Source organism: Neolamprologus multifasciatus, chromosome 9 (genome assembly GCF_963576455.1).
Source record: "Neolamprologus multifasciatus chromosome 9, fNeoMul1.2, whole genome shotgun sequence".
In the NCBI taxonomy this organism is placed as follows: domain Eukaryota; kingdom Metazoa; phylum Chordata; class Actinopteri; order Cichliformes; family Cichlidae; genus Neolamprologus; species Neolamprologus multifasciatus.
Window position 1 is genome coordinate 8,381,185 of NC_140447.1, and position 25,880 is coordinate 8,407,064.

At 41.6% G+C, this 25,880-nt stretch overlaps 1 protein-coding gene across 4 annotated transcripts in view; it reads right to left on the bottom strand.

The window, feature by feature from the left end:
* LOC146510974 (partitioning defective 3 homolog) overlaps nt 1-25,880 on the bottom strand; it is a 377,572-nt gene that overhangs the window by 134,593 nt on the left and 217,099 nt on the right. For all 4 annotated transcript variants that reach the window (XR_014876129.1, XR_014876128.1, XM_085172912.1 and 1 more), the window contains exons 15-16: nt 25,143-25,290; nt 9,597-9,783 (exon numbers count right to left, since the gene is read on the bottom strand). Coding sequence is in view for 2 of the 4 variants with exons in the window: in XM_085172912.1 (XP_085029038.1) it covers nt 9,597-9,783; nt 25,143-25,290 (335 nt within the window). In the remaining 2 variants the exon portion in view is untranslated. The remainder of the gene's footprint in view (nt 1-9,596; nt 9,784-25,142; nt 25,291-25,880) is intronic.

Below are 25,880 nucleotides of genomic sequence, written 5' to 3' on the forward strand. Positions count from 1 at the left end.
AGGCTAATCAGTCCTCATCTGTACATGTATGAATTACAGAGTGGTCATCAATGAGATGTGGCTTTCAAAAACTATGTCTTTGTTTAAGATGCTTCTTAAGCTCAAAACTCTAGTTTAGTCAGCTCTGACTGGTTGAGCCTGTGAAGCTGAGACCCATACAGCATTCCCACTGGAAAAGCTACCTTAGATATTCAATATTAAGATTCAAGATTTTATTTTCAAAATAAGTTGTGTTTCTCTTTTAATACAAAGAAGTGGCTTGTTGCTGCAACATTCTTGCCTGTGCTGGATTATGGTGATATTCTATATATGAATGCTTCTGCTCAATGTCTTCGAATGGTTGATTCTGTGTATCATGCTTCTCTGAGGTTCATCACTAACCGTAAATTTCAGACTCACCACTGTGAGTTATACTCTCAGGTAGGATGGCCTGCTTTGGTAAGTCAGAGGAACTCTCATTTATACAGTTTTATATATAAGGCGATACTTGGGTTGCTGCCTTCTTATATATGTTCCCTGCTTGTAATGAAACATGCTGGTCGGTATTCTCTTCGTCCGCATGGTTACTTGTTGCTTTCTGTTCCATTTGCCCGAACTGAACTTGGTAAAAGAACTTTTGTCCATTTAGCACCCTCGGCTTGGAAAAAACTGCAGAAGGAAAATGACTGAATTTATTTCATTAAGTGCTTTTAAATCTAAACTACGAATCCTTGAGGCCAAAACCATAACATGCAACTGTTTCAATTAGATTGATTGTCATTTTAACTGACTTTTTTATTTTTATTTGAATTTTATGGAATTTTATTTTATTTTATTTGTATTCTTTCACTTATTGTTGCATGTGTGTTGTTGCTGCCTGTGTTTGAGTCATTTCTGTAACTGTGAGACACCTGCTGCTGCCTAACTTGCCCAGGTCTCCCTTGAAAAAGAGGTTTTTAATCTCAATGGGATCTTCCTGGTTAAATAAAGGTTAATAAATAAATTAAATTAAATTAAACAGGATTTGAAAGTGGAAAATACAGCGTGGCCAATTAGAAGATGAATTCGGTCATCTAAAGAATGGGACACTTCCTTCTTCAGACCATCGCCAGTCCACGTCTCTGGACTGTATTTAGACAGATGTTACATGATACATTAGTGGTTTTTCAGATTCTTTATTTTATATTTAGCAGTGACTCAAACAAGTCACAGAATTCAAAAAAATTATAATGGGATCCATAATGAATGGTTTTTTTGCCTGTCGATATTTTCATTTGGTCCATCCGTTAATGGGGGCAATAGGGTACATGCAGAATTATATGCATACACATGCTATGATCACTATAGTAAGAACATTACTTACTGCTTTCCTCCCATTCAAAGTGCTCCCATCATCTAAAATTAAACAGCGCTGAGGATTGCTCACAGGCAAATCCACAGCTTTAACTTACATTTTACATCACTCCTTACTTCCTCGCAGGAAGTTGAACGTGTCAAACTGCACGTTGGCCTCGTTGCTAAGCGGCGTGTGTTAAAAGCCCTCTGCGCTCACAATTACCCCGGTGACACTGTTTCTTTTCAAACTTCCTCTCTTTCTTTTACTCAAACCTTTTTCACTTGTGTTTCAAACTGACCGCAAAGAGTTAAGTCTCTACTACTTCTTAGTGCAGCTAAGTCTGACCGGGTGGGGTTCTTTGTATTAGTTTCAGCGCCTTGGAGAGGGGGCAAGAGGTGGAGAGCAATGCCCAGCAAGGTGCTTCTGAAATGGTTATTCTGAGGTTTGAGGAGGGCGATTCAGTTGACTGCTTGGATGCATAGCTGAGTCGGGGAGCTTGGAGCTGCCTTCAATCACTGTATGAAGTCCTGCATGAGAAGTTGGTGCAGTGGTTTGTTTTCCTAGAATGTGCACCAGTGGACACCAGACAGTCCAAATACTGGCTAGTAGAAAAGAAAGGTGAAATACGAGATTACTTTGATTTTGTTTATTTCTTAAACGCAAGTGGATTTTAACAAGGGATGTCTCATATAGCTGCTTTTGCTTCACTCGCTTAATTGCACACATAAATCATCAGACTTTAAACGCGTATATAAAAACTGTAAGACAGCGCGGTTCGATCAGTGCCACACAGTGGAGCAGCTGCACCTGCGATTTGCCGTAATTCCCTTTTAATTGTGATGAAGTTGCTGAGAGAGGCAGAGAGAGAGAGAACAAGATCAATTAAGACCTCTTTGTCCGTCTGCTCCCTCCTGTGCCGACCCTCTCATTCTTTCCCTGCCTGGTTTACGAAGCTTTTAATTGAGTTTGGCTAGATGGACTGCTCCGGTCTGCTCGTACGCGACGGCGACTGACGAGGACCGGGTAAAGATATATTTTGGTGTGCGCGCAGGCTAGGTTAGCTGCACTCCTGTCACAGTGACACAGAGCAGGTCGCACGCAGACAGAGTGTGCGATGCAGGAAGTCGGTGAAGGGAGGGCACAGAAATGAGACATATTCACCGTATTCATAAATCTAGAAGGGAATGATAGCATTTAAGGAAAAAAAGGTCCAAATAGGCGGTGAAGCTGTGTGAGTGTGTGAGCCGTCTGGCCTTTAAGTCACTACCAACTTAAATGGAAATGTGAGATTAGTGAAATTGTGTGTGAATGCATCCACGCCTGTGCTGCAGGGCTGTTTGCATTTATATGTAGTTATGCTGATAGTTTGATGGGAAAAACATGTGCTTAACAGAGCACTTGTGATCCTTAGTTACACTGCTGATGACAGAGACTATTAGGGAGTCAACCGAAGTAGGCAGTCCGCCTGCAAAGTTTGTTTGTTCGTGTCCGCGCGAACCGTTTCCACTTTATATGTTAATTTGCGAAATTGTTTACCAGCCAATGTGTATCTAAACACTCGTGAGACTGAGAGCACCGGCACGGCTGTGTGTATTTGCGGGTGTGAAAAATGGATGTGCGGGTACGCTTGTCTGGAGTCCTTCTCCATCCTTGCTGCTTGACAGAGTGTTTCGGAGCTGCCTGGGAAATGATGTTTCCACCTGTGACATCTCACAAAGACAGAGAAGGACACAGTCTAGTTGTCTCTCTCTCTCTCATGCTTCCTCTCCGTCGCTCTTGCTGTCCGTTTCTCTTCTCTCTCCGCTTAATGAGAATTGACACCCATCTTCCACTCTGTCAGCCTTACCCAGGCTGAGGTCCAAAGCAGGACGAGGGCAGACACGGTAGTCTTGTGTAGATTAGTGTTGTGACAGTGCCCCTAACGGTCCAACTGAGAAAATGACGGGTAATTTTGAATAAGTCTACATCTTTGATACTAGTTATTATTATTTTAAAATAACTTGTAGTGGCAGGTAACCCCACAAATTGGTGTTATATATATATATATATTTATTATATATATATATACATATATATACATATATATATATATATATATACATATATATATATATATACATATATACATATATAATATATATACATATATACATATATGATATATATACATATATACATATAATATATATACATATATATATATAATATATATATATATATATATATAATATATATATATATATATATAATATATATATATATATATATATATATATAATATATATATATATAATATATATATATATAAATATTAAAGCTATATATAAAATAGCTTTATTTTGAATCTTTACTGGCATCTGGGCACAGAAATGAGACAAAATTATGTTATTTAGATAAGATGGTATAACAGAGGCAATGAAGAGAAAGCGATATCAGATTATTAGTAACACACAAATTTAAATGCTAAGATTTCAATTGCCAAAAACTGTTGGCTGCCAGTGCCACCACTTAGTAGCTCTTAGTAAGTACACCTATAAATTTGAAAATCCTATGTGACTTGTGCTGGTGACCTTCTTGAGTTAACGTGTTCACAAGATGTTCAAAAAATCTGACCTGTGACCTTATAATGTGTAATATCACCGGTATTCAAATAAAAAAGATGCAAGGAGATGCAATTGTGGTGTCACTTTGAAAATAATACATCACTTAGGTTCTCGAGTTATCATATTCATGAATTTTGGTGTCCACATCACCCACCTAGCCACCCACCCGCCTGGGTGATGGCAACACCCCAAGCCTTTGAGGTCGAGTGGTAAAAACTGCTGAATGAACTTCTTGGACAAACTATAACAAACAGTTGGTCATATTTTTTCCCAGGTAATTATAATATTATAACAGCTCTTAAACTGTAAACACTGTCAAGGGTTACAGTTCGACAGTTTAAAGTAGAAGAACTGAACCCAGTTACAGGGTATCCAAGTGGAACTAGCCACAGAGACCAAAACACCGTATTACCGTGTAAAAATGGTTATCTTTCAAAGTTGGGCATTTAACACACAACGGCCTTTATGGGGAAAACCTCTGCTTATATTATATCATGAACATAAAATGCAGTATATACTATATTATCTTGTAATTAAAGGCAAAAGTGTTGATAAGCTGTTACAAGCATTACTTTTGCCACCTGTTACATTTCATTTCATGATAAGTTGAATACTTGTCATGAATACTTTATTATACTTTGATGTATTATTAGAGTCAGTTACATTTAGTGTGAGAAGTAGAGGTGGGTTAATGAGGAGCTAAATAACTAAAAACCAAATCACTGTGGAAACAGGAAGCTTTTATTGTTAGGAGGAGAGAAATTTGCATTCTCTCACAGAGACTCATCTTCAAGAAGATGATTTGAGCACTTGTCTTCTCCCAAGCACAGTCTTTTATTTTGATTTCTTCCCATGCTACACTGCAATATGAACATGTGAGTACTTTTAAGAACTGGTACTTTTGCTTCTGAAGGACGCAGCTGAATGCATCCTCAGTGAGGATTTCACGAAGGACCGAAGGGAAGGATTACTGTGAAGGAGCAGTATTTATACAGATTTACACAGATGTAGCCCATGGTGCTGAGCAGACAGAATCAAAGGTAAAAGTAAAACTTTGTGATTGTCTCTAAGCTACGGTGGCCCTAAGAGGTCAAATACAATGCAACATAAGAAAACACCAGCAACAAAGAAAAACACTGCAAAAGCACATAAAACACAACAGAAACTGAATGAAACACAAAGGAAGTAAAAAAAAAAATCTTGCAAAAAAACCCCCCACAATGGAAGTGTTTTTAGGGAACAGCTTCCGAAGAGATAGAAACCAAAACATGCTCTAAGACTAAGACTTAAAAGAAGCAGAGGATTCATCTGTGCTGTGAGGGAGAAAAAGATGCAGGCAATGTGTGTTTTAATCACATGGGTCATGTAATACTGTAGATACATGTTGCTATTAGCCGTTTAGCTGTTAGCTTGCCCCCTACTGTTAGCTGTTCCGTCACATTATTGTCTCTCCGGAAGGTTTTTCACTTTTGGGTTTTTTTGTGAGCTTTTGCAGCATTTCTTCTATTTGCTGGGGCTTTGCTGCAGTGACCTTTGACCTTTCAGGGCCACTTTAGAAAGCAGTTAGTTTTGAAACTGACTGAAAAGTGTCTTCAGTAAGAAAACATCTTAAAATCTGCAAATTTGGATGTCTTATTTCAGAGTTCTTGAGATTATACAACAACAAGCTCATTATTTGGAGTATAAAGGCGCCTTAAAAACAACTAGAAGTGGACCGTTTTTTACAGACACACCCTGCAACTGCACTTTGTCAACTTGTGGGATGAAAACCAGGTGGAAACTAGAAACATTCATTTGCATCTTTAAAAGAGCCTGATGTTAAAATACATTTTCTTTTTTTAAATTCCTCTGACACTGTTCCATGTTTAGAAGAAAAAAAAACCTTTCATCTTTGCACTGATCCAAATAATTGTGCAAAGCTGTAATATCAAACCTCTCTTTGTATCTGTTGTGCTGTAAATCATTTGGACATGGCCTTTCCTGTTTGGCTTTGGATTCAAACTAATGAAGGAAGGAGGAGGCACAGCTTAGGGAGTTATTGCTTCAGGTCAGGACCACAGATATTCAAAGTAATAATTTACAACCGCTTGTTTACCCAGTGGAACCTGACAGACGTGCTGGCTCCCATCAGCTCTTTGAATCATGCTCACACACTCTTTAACCCTGCTCACTGACATCTTGGACTTAAACAATGCAAACACCGATCTCTACAGCTGGCTGCAGGTTCAGTCAAGTGCATCTCTAAGGAACTTTTACAGTAGATTATCTAGACTTTGGGGCAGACTTTATCTAGTGACTGACTTCAAGTCCCAATCTAGTTTGACTAAGCGCAACACGTCACTGCCAGTAGTAACAATCGTAGCAATAAAACGGTCTGTAATACAGCAACAACACATAAAAGCTTGGCTCTTTGTGCATTACCATTTTAAGATCTACAAACGCAGAGTTGTAATATTTACAACTCATTTTATGTTCATTTCAGGCCTGTAAAAGTGATGAAATGCTGAGGGACCACTAAGTATGAAGGGAGGGAAACACAGGCTTACGTTTTCACTCGGTAAAATATGAACAAAGACAAGCACACATACTCAAAACATGCACCATGGGGATATAGTAGCAAGTGATTTTAAGAATTAAAAAAAATAACAGGTTGTTCTAATATTTTATCACAATATATATGAGATGGGGTATCTGTCATGGTCCCTGTCCCCCGCTGGTCGACCCTCTATTAGGCAATATGTTTGTGGTTGTTTGCTCTCTCTCGCTCTCTCTCTCTCGCCGCGGCAACGCTCATTGCGGGCTCCCGCTGCTGGCCCACACACCTGCTCTCATCACCGCACCGGCCGCTGATCCCAGCTGATTACTGCACTACTTAAGATGGCGAGTCTGCACTAGTCTTCGCTGGATCGTTGAGCTGTCAGCGTCAGTCAAACTTGTGTATCTGCCAACCTGTATCTTGAAAGCCCTTTGTTATTATCCCGCTAACCCGACCTTTTGTGTTTAGATCGTTTTTGGAACCGGATTCTGAGAGGAGTGACTGAGGAGGAGCTTTTGTACAGAAAGTGTGGAGCACCTTTTCCCCTAACCCTGTTTCCCACGGACCCTGGCGACCCGGACCCGTTTCCCCTGCACGTTGTATATAGCCACTTGGTGATTGTGTTCACTGTGAATAAACACACTGTTCTTCGCTTAAAGGAATACCCTGGCCTGCGCCTGAGTCTCTTTCGGAAACCCTATCAGAATCTTCCTTAATGACCAACCATTTATCTGGAGGGCCACAGCCCTGCCTCTGGTTACGCCGGAGGTTTCTTCCTATTAAAAGGGAGTTCTGCCTTCCCATGGTCACCAAATCCTTGTTTATAAGGGGGCCGTCTGATTGTCGGGGTGCTATGTAGACAACATGTATACAACTGAATTGAACTGAACTGAATGGAATTGAACTGAAAGCTGAGAATGTACTTTTATAAAATCCTAGAGGCTGAAATCAGCAACAGAAACGACTGATAGATAAACTAAGCTTGAATGAATCTCACAAAGCAGCTGGTATGTATTAGTGTGTGTGAACAGAGTCACATAGAGTGAAAGTGATTAAAAACAACAACAACAAATGAATAAAGGGAATTAAATAGCAGAAAACACCAAATGTGAATTTGTTCAATTCCAGTAAGTGAAAAAAGTGAAGACCAATAACAGAAAGGTCGTGAATTACAATGATTTTATCAGCCAACCAGCCTTTTTTGCACTTTGTGCATTCACTGTAGGTGTATGGCCTTGGCAAGGCATCTCCCAAGACGATGGAAGGCTGAATAATACTGGAAGCCAAAGGTGAGACTTTCACAGCTCTCTACAATACATATTCAGTGCATATAGACCCCTGGCAGCACTGGTGCAGAGCTTAATTAAAAAGTAACAGTTCCGGTACATTGGAGTCTGGCTGACCCACATCCCCTGCTGGCTCAATACGCCTGTTAACTCTGTGTATAAGTGTGTGCGTGTGTGTTTGGTGGGATATTGGGGGCACTTGAAAAGGGAAATGAGAAAGGGTGTAAGTCAGTCAGAATGATGATACACACTTGATGCGTTTAAGCAGCTGTAAGCATTTGCATAAAAAATGTGTGCATGATGTGTGTTTGTGTGTGTGTGTGTGTGAGAGAGAGAGACATGAATTATTCAGAATAACCCTAGGCAGTGCTATATAGCGCACTCCTGCCTTATGGGCTTACATCATGCATGTGCGTGTGCGTGCGTGCGGTTGTGCATTTGTGTGAGTTTATAGACGGGGAGCGTGTGAGGAAACCTGAGTGCATTTCAGCCATGCGCTGTGGACCTAATCCACTATGACAAACCTCTGACATCACGTGCACAGCAGGCATGCTGAGCAAATCCAGTCATTTATAATGAATGAGACAGAGAGAGAGAAAAAGAAGAGTGAGAGGGTAGAGAGTCTCCAGGGAAAACAATATAAAAATAATAATAACAAAAAGGAGAGAAATAGACAGAGCATCTCTATCTGTGGCAGCCAAAAACATCATCTTCAAGCCACTTGCTGCATCCATCCATGTGACCTCAAACAGCCAATCATCACAAAAAAAAACAACAACCCACCAACAACAACAAAGAAAGAACGCAAGAATTAGAAACAATGAGTGGTGAGTGGAAATGCAGTTGCTGATTTCTTTTGTCTCTGTCATTCAGACAAGAATTACAAGATGATTGGATGTCTTGGAAATATATTTCCGGTAGCTGAACAATGCAATCAATTCAGGAAATGTCAGGAAATTTTAGAGTAACTATCGGATATTTTAAAGCAGATATAAGGGTTGAAATGCCTTTCCTTTTTCTACAACCTCACCCCTTTTCTTTCCTTTGTGTCTACCCATTCCTCTTCTTATCTAGCTAAACACTTTAAGAGCTTGTTGTTCTGAAAATGTTGAAGAATCCAAGTCTCATTTACATGCCGAAATATGTCAGGAGGGTGGCACCAGTCGGGCTGCAGACTGAGTGGGGTGCCAAAATCCCACAGGTGGTGAGGGTTGGAGTGCTGGAAGAAGAATATGGGTCCCCAAGAGTGTTGCTGTGTGACTACTGCTGCTGATTCCATTACAGCCTCTCTCTCTCACACACACACACACAGACACACACACACACACACACGCACACACACACGCACACTGCTACATACCTATACCCAGACTCATATTTTAGGATTCCAAGCAGAGCCCTAAAGCAGAATGTCATTACTGTCCCACAGTGAACTTGGTGTACGATATGAAAACTTTATTTCCTGGTTCGTTACGGCAGTAAGACTGTCCCGTTTACCAATTTCTACTAAGGAAAACCCATTACAATATCTAATAAATGTGGGAAATAGTGTCAAATAGCTGAAAATGCATGCACATTCGGTCAAAAAATAAATAAATAATCATAATTAACTGGTATGACATTCTGCAAAATCTTCAATCCAAAAACTGTGATGCTCTTCTTTCCTGGACCAGTTCTGGGTAAACATAATCTCCCACCTCAGCGGTGGAGACTTTGGCTGTGCTAACAAACTAGCCAGCCTACACCTCATATAAACTCTGTCCTACTCTCTCCCACACATGGGGCCGTCTGAAGTCCATCAAGCCATAAATAATTCAGCCGACTCTCCCACAAAGTGAGAACAACCTGCAGCTTACCATTCATTCTGTCCAGGCAGCTCATGAATCCAGGGAACTGGGTTTTCTCCCACAAAACCCATGTCATCATGGGAGCTGGACGACGACTGGTCGGACAGGTGGGAAGGGAGCAGGGGTGGCCTGTCGTCTTCGATCATTACTATGTCGTCCTGTGGCATGTTCACAGTCGGAGAGAGCTGGAAGCGACCTGAGAAAAACCAGGACGAGGAGAGACTGATTAGCAAATGGAGTGTGACCGCGTACATTTGAGCTTCATTTCAATTATAAAATACAAAACTGCATCAATACCCATTTATTAAACTTTTTTTTTTAAACGCACACACCCCATGTGCAGACATATTTGTGTAAATATAATTTTATCTTGCGTTCCTAATTAACAGCATGACATTGCAAACAGATCATGCTGAGGACGTTATTTTGCAAAACTAGTGGATTTCTGCTCTTATCTGGAGTAGCAAAGCTGAATGGAAATAACAAACATCTTCTAAATGATAGCACAGTTCACTCATGGAAAGTCTAAGTGGCCATGAGGACTCATAAGACAAGTGCTCTAATGTCTATCCAGTCTCTTAATGTCACAGGCAAAAGTTCTGGACCCGGGTAGTTTTAGCTATTCTCCTTCACTCTCCTCCAAGGACAAATACAAGCAGAAAAAGGCCTCCCCCTGATCTGTATTCTGTCCCGCCTGACCCTCCCCGCTGAGGACTTCTTTGAATCGCTCTTTTGCTGCTCCTCAGGAGTCAAAGTCAATGGGGAATGTGCTGGCACTCAGCGCCAAGGGCAACAGAAGGGTTGTTCAACAGCATGAGAAGTGGCATTACAATGAAGAGGCGGCAGCTTCATTCTGAAAGCCGATCTGCGCACGACTTCTTCGTGGCCGATCCGAACGCGAGACGAGTGATGAGATGTGAATTCAGCCACACACCTGCTTGCCATTAGACAAAGTCTTTCAGAGATTCTGGACTTCCTGTGGTCGTTGCTTTTGTTTCCATTATCGCAGAGCTATTTTGCAAATTTAATAGCTTAGGAACAATTGTGTGTAATCACTAGCAGCAGACAACAATATTTACTCTGGCAGGATCCCAACGTGAATCTGAGAGTCATTTAATTTCACTGGGGCCCGACGAATGATGAATGCACGTCGTGGAAGTAAATCTCAGCACCAATCAATGCAGCAGCGAGCGGTATAGTTTAGTTTCGGAGATTAAAAAAAGAAGGGAAGAAAAAAAACAAAGAAACAAAACAGAGCTGCGTGGGAGAGGACAGAAATAAAGGCGCGCTTATCCAGCACTCGCAGCGCCAATGAAAGTCCAACAAAAATCAATGTGGAAAGGTGTGTTTTTTTAGGTGATTTGCCATGTTGACGTGTGACAGAGGAGATTTGTCCAATCCCAACCAGTGAAGCACAAAACAACACCAAAAAACGTTTCCGTCGTTCAGTTCTTATAACTGGTAAATTATCTATGGAGGCCAAAGAGTTTTTGTAGTACCACCATATTGCTGTGAAGGCTGACATTTTACTTTGAAAGTCTATGGGGACTGACTTGCTTGTGTAGCAAGGCTCAAGTGGTGATTAAAAGAAACTGTCAGGTTTGGTAACTGCAGCTTTAACAGCTTTAACTTGAAGTAATTGTTTTCTGTACAGCTTTCAGTGTCTTGTGTCGTTGCGGAGGAATCATGGAGTGCTCTTTAAAAAAGTGTTGTTTCATTTCATGGGGTTTGTGGGAAGTCTTAAATGGGCTCTTTTAAGGTCTGGCCACAGCATTTCAGGTCAGGACTCTGGCTTGTTGCAACTTTGATTCGTCTTTAGCTATTCTGATGTGGATTTGCTGCTGTGTTTGTTCTGTTGCATGAACTATTTTCAGCCAAACTTTAGCCACTAGCTGGCCTAACATTTGTCTCAGAGGTGGTATGAAGTGTTTGCACTTTGCTGTGTTGTAACAGTACATAACAAAAAACTCCACTATTTGATTCATTCAGATGCAACTGAACAGCCGTGCTGCTGTTCTTAAAAAATAAGGGGGAATACTTCCAAACAAGCCACACTTGTTCAGTCATTTTCTAATCTACCAACTTTAACTTTAATATTTAACATTCTAACTGAGACCTGCAGAGTCACAGTCAAACCTTGGGGGGGATTTACATGGATGTACACTCCTGGGAAGATTGTGGCATTGTGTTAACACACATCTGAGTGCTCCATACCAGCAAACTGAATGCTCCTTACAAAGGCTGCTTTTATAGAGCTACTTAATTTTTTACTAACTACACCCTTGATTGCAAAGTCATGTGAAACCTTCTTTTTCACATGACCATACTTTTGTATCTGTTAGCCGATTCTACTGAGAGCCTAGTCCTTTTGTCTTTAGATTGCTAATCTAAAGCAGTTAAGATGGCTACCAACACTGTACAGGTGAAATGAAGGCCATTTCTCACTCAGACAGCTTGACAGAGAACCGCAGGTGATTGAATTCCCCCTGTACTGTAAATCAGGAGTATTGGAGTAATGGCAGTGATAAGTCCAGGAAGTCAATTAGGCTAAGCTAAATGTATCATTCTCACAGTAGACAGACCGAGAAAATGCCAGTTATTTTATAGTTGAATTTTGATTATTAATCAAAGTGGTTGAAGTAATTTCTCAAGTTATTATGATAGTTTCTTTCAATAATGTCTAGGTTTGAGGGAAAGTAAGGTAAGTAAAATCTGCACAGTCTATTAAAGTGAGAATAAATAATTATGGTTTTACTTCTGTTCATAATTTTTATGGACAGGATTTCTAGGCGCAGCCAAGTGGCGGAGGGCTTTCGCTTTGGTGGCCTCAGGATCTCATCTCTGATTTTTGCGGATGATGTGGTTCTGTTGGCTTCATCGGGTGAGGGCCTCCAGCTCGCACTGGAGCGGTTCGCAGCCGAGTGTGAAGCAGCGGGAATGAGGATCAGCACCTCCAAATCTGAGGCCATGGTTCTCAGCCGGAAAAGGGTGGAGTGCCCACTCCGGGTCGGGGATGAGGTCCTGCCCCAAGTGGAGGAGTTCAAGTATCTCGGGGTCTTGTTCGCGAGTGATGGGAGAAGGGAGCCGGAGATCGACAGACGGATTGGGGCTGCAGCTGCAGTAATGCAGACGCTGCACCGGTCCGTCGTGGTGAAGAGGGAGCTGAGTGTAAAAGCGAAGCTCTCAATTTACCGGTCGATCTACGTCCCTACCCTCACCTATGGCCACGAGCTGTGGGTAGTGACCGAAAGGACGAGATCGCGGATACAAGCGGCGGAAATGAGCTTCCTCCGAAGGGTGGCTGGCCTCTCCCTTAGAGATAGGGTGAGAAGTTCGGCCATCCGGGAGGGGCTCAGAGTAGAGCCGCTGCTTCTCCACATCGAAAGGAGCCAGCTGAGGTGGTTTGGGCATCTGGTAAGGATGCCCCCTGGGCGCCTCCTGGGTGAGGTGTTCCAGGCATGTCCCACCGGGAGGAGGCCCCGGGGCAGACCCAGGACACGCTGGAGAGATTATATCTCTCGGCTGGCCTGGGAACGCCTTGGTGTTCCCCCGGATGAGCTGGAGGAGGTGGCTGGGGAGAGGGAGGTCTGGGCCTCTTTGCTTAGGCTGCTGCCCCCGCGACCCGGCCCCGGATAAAGTGGATGAAGATGGATGGATGGATGGTTTTACTTCTGTAAATCTGTACAAGTAATATACGTGTAGAATTCTAAGGCCTTATTTTCTGAGCCTTTTCTGTCATGACAGCACTACTTAGTCATTTTTCCTTCAAAATTTCAAATGTCATGCTTTACAGTCAGTTTAGCAAAAGTGCGACAGTGTCAATAAAAGATGCCCTGCGGTTGTGTTTCCACAGGGGCTTTTCTTATGCCCGCCTTTACATTCCCTTAGTAAGTAGATGGGATTGCTTCTTGGTTGCATCAGCAACCGAGACTTTGACTGCAGCAGCAACCCTGAACAGACACAGAGTATTAACTATGTCTTTCTAAAAAAAAAAAAAAAAACTAAAAAAATCCCACCCAAAATAAAACTTTAAAACTTTTAGTGCATGTTCACTTACACCACACACGGACGGAACATTTGCTCAAACTTACAATATGCTCTCTTTAAGACGACACACCATCTAGAATCACCTTACATACACTTGTGTCACGGTCCACTTTGCCAGAGGACACTGCTTTAATTAGAAAGTCTGCAGGCTTTTCTCCCAGCTTCATGAAATATTTCCAGTCAGCACCCCTTGACACAAGTGACCACCACTGCAGATGAAAAGTCGTTACAGTCACCCCACTTTTGTGGCTATGTGCACATGTGAAGAGTGCGCAGGAAAAACCGGGGCCGTGCCGATGCTTTCAAAGGTGAAAAAATAATTAGAAACTGCAGCGAATGCTTTTCTGCAGCTGTCAGCATAATCAGCATAGAGGGAAATCACAGCCCGCCTACTCATGATACTTGACTCCGAACATGACTAACCGGGACAATGAAACAGACGAGACTAAGGTTGGCTGGAGAAGACAAAGAGAAAATGGCTCACAGGGAACAATATGTTGATACGAGTTAAATCACACTGTGGTTCATAAAACTTGGCTGCGCAAAGGGCGGAGTGGGAATAGAGGCAGACGCTTTTCAGCAACTTGGAACAGCGAGGCTCAGATGGAGCTGCTCACTCACTGCTTTAACACCATTGTCTTTTATCAGCTCCTCACAGTAGCTGACGGGCCAGCCAGATCAACACGGTGAACAGTCATGTGTGTTGGAACTCGGACTAACTAGTGATGGAGGCATTTTGAAAGTCACTTCTGTTTGTTATGGAGAAGTGATTCTAAATGCAAACAAGTGCTGATGAAATAATGAGCAAGAATATTCTTAAGGCCTTCTTTTGTAATTGTTGAGCGTCGTTTTACTCCCATCACACCCAACCAGTCGCAGCACAAGGCTGCCCCTCTTCTGAAATTTTGTTCTACTGGACGTTTCTTCCTGTTAAAAGGGAGTTTTTCCTTCCTACTGTCGCCAAGTGCTTGCTCACAGGGGGTTGTTTGATTGTTAGGGTTTTCTCTGCATTATTGTATGGTCTCTACCTTACATTATAAAGCACTGGGGCTGCACGATTTTGCATAAAATGAGAATCACGATTTTTTTGCTTAGAATTGAGATCACGATTCTCTCACGATTTTCTTTTCCAGTATAAATATTTATTGCACTTATTAACTGCACATCAACTTCGTAACAGTTGAGACTGAACATAAAAACAATAAATAAACATAAAAACAACAAATGTCTCACGTTTTGTCGTTGCCGCAAAATGTTGTACTGCTTGAAATTCCGTCTCCACCGTTGCTCGACACTGCGTGTATAGAGCAGGTAGTGCAACAATAGAAAAATAGTTGCGGGACGGTGTTGTGCCAAAAAGTGATTGTCTGCCAAAAAGTGATTTCCGGTATTTGCCAAAAACTGATTGCTCGTATTTAAACTGCTATAAGTAACTTGTTGGGCTATAATATGTGAAACATATATTAAATGCATCCCTCATGGATGACATAAAGTCATATTGAGCCACAAACAACATTCGTGTAACAAGGTAGAAGCCGCAATCAGTTTTTGGCAGTGACTTTTATATAACCTTTATTTATGCAGTTAAAAAATATCATTAACATTAAAAATGTCTTTTGTAAGAAGTAGTTGGACAGCAGAAATTGCAGCAAATATTACAATAGTTCTGTAAAAATATTTTCAGCGAGGATAAAGGATAATGTAAGTACAATAACACAGAGCTGTAAAGATACTTGAAAAAACAGATAATTTTTTAATTCTATATATAATCCCTTTGTAAACGCTGTTCACCAAAGTCTATTTACCAACATACATAAAGATATTACACATAAAAAATACACGGAAACATTGGAAATCACTTTTTGGCACAACAACGGCACTGCGTAGCGTTTGTCTAGTGTGTTGATCATTTTCCTAAATCCCTCGTTTTGCACAGTGTTGATGGGAGTCATATCTTTGGTCAGGTGATAAGTAATAGCCTCCTTCATTTCTTTGTGCCTGCGGGAGTTTGACGTGTATAGGGAAGCGCTGTATAAGGTTCCCGTTATTGATGTTTAGGTGGTTGACCGGGACGGATTTTCTCCAGTCACTTTCTCGTCATCCCTGACGTGCTCTCCGTTGTTTTTTCCCTGCTAATTTTAGCAGCCAGCTTCTGTATCACGTGGTATAAGGCTCCGCCCTTGTCATTTGTCGAGCAGGAAGAGTGAGCGCTTGTTTTCATGCAGATTACGTCCCGGATCAAAATGCGGTACAATCGTCGTCGTCTTTTTTTTTTTTTTTTTTTTTTTTTAAATCGTTGTCATTTGGAAATGAGATCGCACATAAGTATGAATTGAGATCGCGATTTTCTAACGATTAATCGTGCAGCCCTATAAAGCACCCTGAGGTGATGACGTAAAAAAGGAAAAAAACGACTGAAACTCTGGAATTTTTCATGCAGTTATCTGGACTTCAACACACTTATCTGAGAAATACATATGCTGAGTCGTGAAGGGACTATTTTTACTCTGATAATGAGTAATTGTTCACAGCAGGATAATGTTTTACAAAGGGGCTATTAGGTAATTGTTACATAGATGCTTACCATCTTTGGGGTTAAGGAAAGAGACCTGTGGCAATATGATGATGTCACCATGACCTTTCTCACACTGTGATTAAAGATCATGTGAGTCACACTGACAGAAGCAGGCTCACAGAAGACAACACCCTGGGACCCCTCTCATTACATCTTCTGTTCTGCTAAAAATAAATCAGCTCGTTTGGTGTGGTTTGCCATCTAGCAAGAATAGTGCATTGTGAAGGATTAACAGGATCGCTGAAACCTATTGAAGTCCAACATGATCACCCTGGCTGTTAATTGTAATGTTAGAAAATGACTTTTCAGTGTTGCCTCAGCCAAGGCAGCTCACATTCTGGTAATTTTTTAGGGAACAGTGTTGTATTTTGTATTCATTCAATTTTAAATGTACTTTAAGAAATTTGCCGTGCAGAAAAATCAGAAAAGGGCAGCATGACAGATGTTTACTTTTATTATGCAACATTATGTAGGAGTAGGTCATGGATAATAGCCACTGATTTGGAAATAATTGGATATGAATAACTTGAGTTCATTGTTTATTATTATGACTGTAGATTTCTAATGAACTAGGCAGCTCATTCTCATTCTTTTTATAAAGATATAACACATTTTGGGGTCAACCGGAAAGAAAGGCAGAGAAATGTAAAGGTTAGGTCAGAGGTCAGATGTCAGATGTGGTCAGTATCCAGTATCATTTACTAAATGCTAGTAGTTTTAAAGATAAAATACATTTTATGAGAGTTTGACCTTATTATTATTCCGAAGTAATGTGACATTTAAAATCCTGATGTATCATTCCCTATATGTTGTCAAAACAAACATTAGCAGTAAACAGCTCTATATAACATTATTATCACTTTTTAAGTCTTTATACACTACCTTCTGCATGTTTACAATATACACCACACTTGGAAAAATCATAGTTTTAAGGATTTTTGTCAATTTCTGACCAATAAATAATTAAGTTGACCTTGCAGGCCTTGGTGGATGTAAGCCAAAATTTAAAGCATTATTAAACATGACCCCACTCTACACCCCCGCCGAGCTATCTTGTTTACAGACAGAAAGTTGAGATGCATGCACACGCTACCAGAAACATAACCTCCAAGGTGAAAGGTAATTAAACAGTTTGCATATTCACTTTTACATTGCTAAAGCCACGACCAATCTCTCTGCACATGTTTCTGAAATTCCTATGAGTTGATACCGATGCCGCAATACTTGAAGCAAAGCTGTTCTTGCTCCCTCTAACAGAGCGTGCGGACGAAGACGGATGAGCTCTCTGGCTCCAGAGGCCACCTGGCTGCATCCATCCGAATAGATCAGAGTATCGCTCTTCTCTTCTTTCTGCCCTCTGACCAAGCATTACCTGTTGAAACATTGAGCTGTGAGGTGAGAGGTCACACTAATAGCCTCACTCCATCTTCCCTCTCCTGCTCGATTTCCTCCATCTCTGTCCCATCGCGCACTCTCACGCTTTCTTTTCCTCTATGTTCTCCCTCCTCCTTTTCCTCCTTCTGTGACACTTTGGCCTATTGATGTGGATGGAGGGGAGGTCATTAGTTGATCCATGCTGTCACAGCTATCAGACCCATACACGGATAGCAGCAGGTAATCACCATAAGTACATACCAGCAGAAGCCGAAAGCCTTTATGTACACCAAGGGACATCGGTGCCATTTTTCAGCAGTGTTCCACCATGTTCCACAAGGGATTCCTTCATTAATGCTATTGATCAGCGCATTTAGTAGATTGGCTTTATGACAATCTCTTCCCTGTAGGGAAACACGGCATCAAGACGTCTGGTATATGAAGAGCAGCTACTAAAGTGTGAGACTTATAGAGACACACGGAGATGATCAATGCTTCCCATGGACACAAGAACAGAACCTTTAACATCCAGTCAATTTCTTATATATTTAGAATCCTGGCTGAAGGTCCCTATTATTACCACATACTGGCAAAAGTGTCTCTATTATACACGTATGCTGGGAAAACTAAGGTGATGACAGCTTAATGCTAAAACATCAATTTATGGAAGTCATTGCTACGTGCAAAGACTGTCTTCAATACATTGTCTGACCACCACTCTGCGACGTATTACCACGAAGCAACTAAAAGGTTCTTCTTTTCTAGAGGTCAAGCCATCGATGGTGTTGAATGAAGAACAGCACTCACATCCAAGGCTTTTATTTAGCCTGCAGATGGCATTTCAGGGAACAGCATCATAATCACATCAATATTTTTTCACACAAACAGCAGCCAGAGTAGCTCAATATCCAGAAGCAGTATGTTAAAGAGAAAAAAAAAGTACTTTCACTTGATTCATTTGTAACGAGTTGGTTTATAACATTAGTTTGTACTTTATACACAAATTAGAGTTACTGTGTGGTACTTTATATGATTAGAGTCTCCCTTTCCCACAATATCACACAAATTATACTTTAAATACAACACTGCTGATACGCACAAGTGTTTCTAAAAGTAAAACTTCCTTCACCCTCATAATTGTCGCCACTTACCACGCTCATGCTTTTACATAACTTAAATGTGATATGTCACGCAAAACTTTCTTTGGAAAAACATCTTGAAAGTGCATCTTGCAAATAGTGCTGCCTTTTATTTATTTATCTTATTTTTTACAGAATACATTAAAAAGATTGCTGCTAAACTTACGCTCATGCCACTTCAAAAGAATAAGCAGAGAAAAGGGTCAAATTTCAGGGTAACACTACATACACACACTGATTTTAAAAAGAGCTCGCTGTTCTATATAAAGAAAGGATGACTTTTTTATAGGATTTTTAATCACTAAAGGGTAAAATAAACTTCTACAAGTACCTTTTTTCGTTTGTTTTTTTAAATTTGGGTCAATGTGCCTGCAGGATTTGACACCCTTGCCTGCATCGCACACATTACATCCTGCAAACACCTTCTTTCCTGTGTGACAACAGCAGGACTCTGCTCGCCTGGTTCCCACCTCCAGTCTAACTCCACTACCTGTCCCTCGCTGCCAGGCATGCACTCAGCTTGGGTCAAAAAGCCACATGCACAGAAAGCATTTGTGCACGAGCCTTAATTTTCACCCCAGCGTGTGGATCCCACACCCGGTGGCACTTTTCAATTAGACAGAACGGAAAGGCAAAAGCTGGGTGTGATGCTAACGACCTTTGCGGCAAAACCCTGACTGTCGCTGTCACAGTGTGCACATGCAGGAGATTTTACTTGGCTCCATATTTCCTTCTTGCATATTTCCTCTTTCCTTCTTTCTTTCCTACTTTTTTGTGTAAATGAGACGGCTTCTTTGATAGTTCTCTATCCCTTTACTTGGTAGATCTCTATCCCTTCACCTTTAGAGGGCAAAACATGGGCACGGATAGAAGGATAGCATGAAAAGAAAGCAAAAAGTAGAGTGAAGAATTCATCTACTTTGAGCATGGAGTCAAGCAGAGTGCTTTATGTTCACCACCCGCTGACTGCACATACAGCTTTTTGGCCATGATGTGTTCATGCATGTGTGAAGCTAACGCTGACAGCATCACAGAGCTGCACGGCTTACTGAAACAATCCAAGAATGGGACTACCTGGAACTATTGATCAGCTGAATTGCACACCAAGCAGACAGTCCTGAATGACAGCCAAAAATACTACAGGCAAGATTACAGCAAAAGTGTCCACATGATCAATGTAATGGCACTATACTAGCTTAATAGCACCTGTGTGAGCATGTCTCTGCTGTTGCCACGATTATGATTCCTATAATTTCATTCAACTGCACCAATTACCCCAGAGACTCAAGGCCTTTTCCTCGTGTTTCAGAAGGCAGCCTGTGAATATTGGGTGTAGACTAGAGAGCCAGGTTTCTGATCAATACTTAAGGTAAGGTGAGATAAGGCATCTGAGGAGCATTGCAGCTATTTGCTCTTTTTTTTAACAGTACACAGAGAGCACGACAACAACAATCATGGCTTGGCAGAAATATGGAGTTTACAATTCCACTGAATTGACTTGCTGCCATCTGCAATAACTCGCAATCACAGTCAGGTCTTAATTCTTGAGCAGCAGAACCATTCCATCCCATTTACCTCTGTGTCTCGATTCATTTATAGAGGCGCAGGCAGCGTAATGCAGTGGAGCATCAAAGGAGAGTGCTTGATTTGGTTAGAGAGTTCCTTTGTTTGTCTTTTAAGAGATGGAATGCCTCAGAGTATTGTCTGTAATCACTGTTTGCTCCAAAGGGGAATGCACAGCTCACATCAGTGGGTAGAAGCAGCTGCAGAGGTTCTGCGCGAGCGTGTAGTTCATTTTAGTTTGTAAGTAATGCACTAAGTGCTTCGCACCATATCCCAAACTCCACACCTCTGGCCTTCATGATTCAGAAATTTAGCAGGTTAGACGCACTCAAAATCAAGTTGTCAGTCAAGGCCTGGCGGCTGTATGCTTGCTGACCTTGCTGAGCCAATCTCGATATCTGTCCCCTAACCACAACTGTCACATCTCACGCACCAGGCAATATGTCTGAGCCCCATATGAAATAACAAGCAGAAGAAGATGGAGCAAAAGCAGCTATTCTCTGTCTAACCCGCAGACATTTACCATCAACACCGATAAATGCACTTCACTGTGACAGCTTCACACGTGTTTTCACAACACTAGGCGTTGCCTTCATTTAAATTAAAGTAGGTAGCTGTTGTCTGCATGGCAGATGAATTTACGTGTGTAAGATTATGTCGGGAATATTTATGCTATTTGCCTCCAAAGTAAACAACGACACTGCTGACATTAAATCATTTCCAAGGTCATGAAGGGCCGTGAATAACAGTAAGCCATCGCCACTTATTTATGGACAAATCAGAGAGGACAGTGAAGCATCACTTCTTTTTACAGAATTAAAATGACATGAAATCTCTGCCGGAGTGGCTGTACCGTGCTACCGGCAGCACGGCAGCACGGTGGTTAGCACTGTTGCCGCACAGCAAGAAGGTCCTGAGTTCAATTCCAACATCAGGCCGGGGTCTTTCTGTGTGGAGTTTGCATGTTCTCCCCGTGTTTGCGTGGGTTCCCTCCGGGTACTCCGGCTTCCTCCCATCGTCCAAAGACATGCAGCTTGTGGGGATAGGTTAATTGGATAATCCAAATTGCCACTAGGTGTGAATGTGAGTGCGAATGGTTGTCTGTCCCTGTGTGTTAGCCCTGCGACAGACTGGCGACCTGTCCAGGGTGTACCCCGCCTCTCGCCCTATGACAGCTGGGATAGGCTGCGACCCTGAAAAGGATAAGCGGAAGTGAATGGATGGATGAAATCTCTACCCTGGCTTTTTGTATTCTTACAGATGCTCACGCATTATTATGGATTGTGATTAGAGTATGACGTCAGTCTTATCCTGTTTTTTTGCCATCCAGGATCTGACTACTTCACTACACATCAGGCGTTAACCCCCCACAAAATCAGCATGTACAAGGGAGAAAACTAGACACGCTTTTGCACTGGGAACCATCAGCTGTGATGACTGTTAACAAGTTGATCTTCTAAGTCATCAGTACAGAGCAGTCATTTCTACGTGATTACATGAGCACTCAACACTATAGTTCACAGTTCTGACGTTAGTGTTTTGACAAAAGTGGTCACAGACTGACAGACGTTTAAACATGAACCACTGCGCTCAGTTCCTCAGCGACAGAGTGAGCAATCAGGAACAGTTTCCAATTACGACGCCCACTCACAACTCTAAAATACTTTCATGGTGCTGTCGGGGCAAATGAAAAAAAAGAAGAAGATAAATGCATCATCTATCAACATGTCTTCAACATAACAACAAGTTTCAAAGTCAAGAGGGAATTGGGATTTCCCAAGTGTAAAGACAGGAGACTTGTCCAAGAAGAAATGCTCAGAAAAAAAAAAAAACTATTTCAGCTTGCGTATGAAAGGATTTTGGCTGGACAGATATTTTCCACTTGTATTGTATATTTTTTTATTATTAATATTAATAAAATAAATAATCTAAGAAGATGCACTATATGGACAAAAGCACATTACACCTACAGAAGCTGCTCTACCATGGAAACACATACCTCGAAGCTCCTAGCACACTTTTGTGCTGATGATAAGGCCAGAGGAGAACTGGCAACTTTTATGCACTATGAACTTGAGCACTCAGTGACCCCGCTCTCTAACATTACCAGGTCTGCAAATTTGTGGCAGTTACAGGGTGATTGGGGAATATCTGATTTTATAAAGCTGTAGCAATGGAACAGAAAACAGTTGAATTCAAAGAGGCGTGGCCTAATACTTTTGTCCATATGGTGTATGCTGTAGGTTTTAAGTATCCAATATGGTTCAACATATAATATGAGGTGTCGTTCTAGGACAATGTGTGACTGTGATTCGTTATTATCAGGATGTCCAAAAAACTCACTGAAAAGCCTTCAGCTAATCCAAAATGCTGCAGCAAGAGTCCTGACAGGGACTAGAAAGAGAGAGCATATTTCTCCTGTATTAGTTTCTCTTCATTGGCTTCCTGTTAAATTCAGAATTGAATTCAAAATCCTGCTCCTCACATACAAGGTCTTAAATAATCAGACCCCATCTTATCTTAATGACCTTGTAGTACCATATCAGCCTATTAGAGCACTTCGCTCTCGCACTGCAGGCCTACTTGTTGTTCCTAGAGTATTTAAAAGTAGAATGAGAGGCAGGGCCTTCAGTTTTCAGGCCCCTCTTCTGTGGAACCAGCTTCCAGTTTGGATTCGGGAGACAGAAACTATCTCTACTTTTAAGATTAGGCTTAAAACTTTCCTTTTTGCTAAAGCATATAGTTAGGGCTGGACCAGGTGACCCTGAATCCTCCCTTAGTTATGCTGCAATAGATGTAGGCTGCCGGGAGATTCCCATGATGCATTGAGTTTTTCCTTTTCAGTCACCTTTCTCACTCACTATGTATTAATAGACCTCTCTGCCTTCAATTACACTTGTTATTAACCTCTGTCTCTCTTCCATAGCATGTCTTTTATCCTGTCTTCCTTCTCTCACCCCATCCAGTCGCAGCAGATGGCCCCGCCCCTCCCTGAGCCTGGTTCTGCCGGAGGTTTCTTCCTGTTAAAAGGGAGTTTTTCCTTCCCACTGTCACCAAAGTGCTTGCTCATAGGGGGTCATATGATTGTTGGGTTTTTTTCTGAATGTATTATTGTAGGCTCTACCTTACAATATAAAGCGCCTTGAGGCGACTGTTGTTGTGATTTGGCGCTGTATAAATAAAATAAAATTGATTTGAATTGAACTCTATGATGGAGTACCATATTTATTGTAGCACTTCTTCGGAGCTACATGTCTTTTCACAGCAGCTGTGTTGTGTTGCAAAAATAAATAGGAATAAATGTTACTGCGCAGTAGACTTAAATAACAGAATTTTGTCAGTTTAAAAGATGAAGACATGTCAGAGAAAGCAGACATGGGTTAACGAGGACGTGACTCAGAGGCAGCCTGAAGACACAGAAGAAAAGGAAATGGCATATTCTTGCAGCGAGAGAAGCCGAGTCAAAGATCTGAGACTCAGCTGAGCTTTGGCTGTGATAACTTACTGCTTTAGCACCTACTCCGCCCCCACCTCGAAAACTTTTCCACTTGGCTCATTTGACTCCCACTCTTCAGATTGAGATGATAGCTACACACCCTTGAGGTTTCAATCGCCCAAAAAAAAAATAAATACCCAAAACATTTCCATCAGTGCCCCCACAGTTTTGCTTCTCATGATCAGAGCAGTGTTCTGAAAAACCTGCACTGGAAAAGCCAGTGGAATAAATAAGTCAAAGTAAGAGAAAATCCCAACCAATTTGAAAACATCTGATTGGGGCTGGAGGAGAAAAGCAGGATGAAAGAGTGGAAAAAAAGAGAGGAGAGGAGACAGAGGGAGAGAGAGTGTCAGGGGCAAGCCCTATTGATCTGAAAGCTTAATTAACCATCAGATGCTTCTGACACAGTCTCTGATCTTCTATGATCAGTGGCAGTGTGGCACCACTCTTGGGGTGGGGATGGTGGGGAGGTTATAGAAAAGAAACAGGAGAATGACTGAGAGAAGGGCAGAAAGGAAGAAAGAGTAGATCAGTGATAGATTACAAATTCACTTTGCAGAGTGTACAGAAGGATGACGGGGTGGGAGGTGACAAAGGAGAAAGACTAAAGACAAAGAGATCATGAGGAGACAGTTGATTGGGGAAGGAGGAGACAAAAGGGCAAGAAGCATAATATGGATAAAGAAGATAATGTGAGGGGAAAGCGAGTTAAGGAAGGTGAGAGTGAAAAAGAGGTGTAAAAAGGAATGAAGGATGAAAAATGCTGTAGATACATTTGCCTAAACGTCATCATTTCCCAGAATAACGCCCTCCCCACACTGATGCAGTCACCTTCAGCTTCTGCACGCACGCATATGAGAAAGGTCTGCTGATACTGAGATGACAGCAGTGATTACTCGAGGATTGAATTGCCAATTCTAATACATCTGAAGAGCCGAGATCTCAGCCTGATGATGTCATCTGGGCAGAATGGAAATTGACCCAAGTGAAACCAGTCAGGAGCGAAGTGAAGGTGGGGAGGATTGAGTCTGACATTAATCCCTGGGAGGTTTAAAGAGTGAAACAGCACACCTTGGAATGTGACGTGGGGGGGAGTGAGGGGGTGAGGGGGTGAGGGGGTGAAGGCGATGCATTTCAGAGGTGCTTTGGCTAATGTTAAAATTGATCTGGGCATGTCAGAAAATACATTCAGTGTACATGAGGTTAACAACTCAACCCGAGTTCCCATCAGGGTAAATCAGGAGAGCTTGGCCAAAAAATAAATCCAATTTGTGGAGTAATTTCTATCTAGCAGAAGGTGAAAGAGACATAAAGGTGAAGAAAGGGAAAATGAAATAAAAGTCTTGACATGTTACACTCACCAATGCGTCCGATCGTATTAGCTCGTGGAGTGGAGACGCTGTCTGGGCCCTCTGTGGTGTCATAGAGAGAGTTGGAGATCCGTCGTTCATTGCTCTCCAGAATAGAGTTAAGAGGATGCTCCAAAAATGAAGGGCTGCCAGGGACTTCCTACATGGACCGAGGAGAAAAGACTTGCTTACAACTTGTCAGACAGACAAACAATCACACTGCCTAATCTAAACTAGTAACGTGCAGATTTAGGTTTCAAATACATTCAAAATCTGTGACTTTTTTGGATCATGTATTGTATTTACAGTATTCGTAAACTGAGAAAATAAACTGAGTCAAATTAGTTGTTTTTTTTGTTGTTGTTGCTTTTTCTCATCAAATACAGGACAACGTGCTAACAAGCGTGAACAACCAAATGCTGCAATGCTAAGATGTGATAAAGAAGGAGCTACCAATCACCATCTTAGTTTTAACCAGTTTTGGGTGTAACACATTCAAAGTAACACTTAACTGTAATTTAACATGCTACTGTACTAAACTGAGGAATTAAATTCATCATAGTAGTTACAATTATGTCATTACTTGAGTTACAAAGGTTCTTTGGTCATCTGTACACCACTAATAAAAAGAAAAAAAAATTCCTCCTGCGCACTTATGCTACAATCAGCTAACACAACTTCAGCACTTTGCGATCATCTGCACAGACAGCATGCTAACGCTAAGCTAGCCCAGAATCCTAGCATATGGTT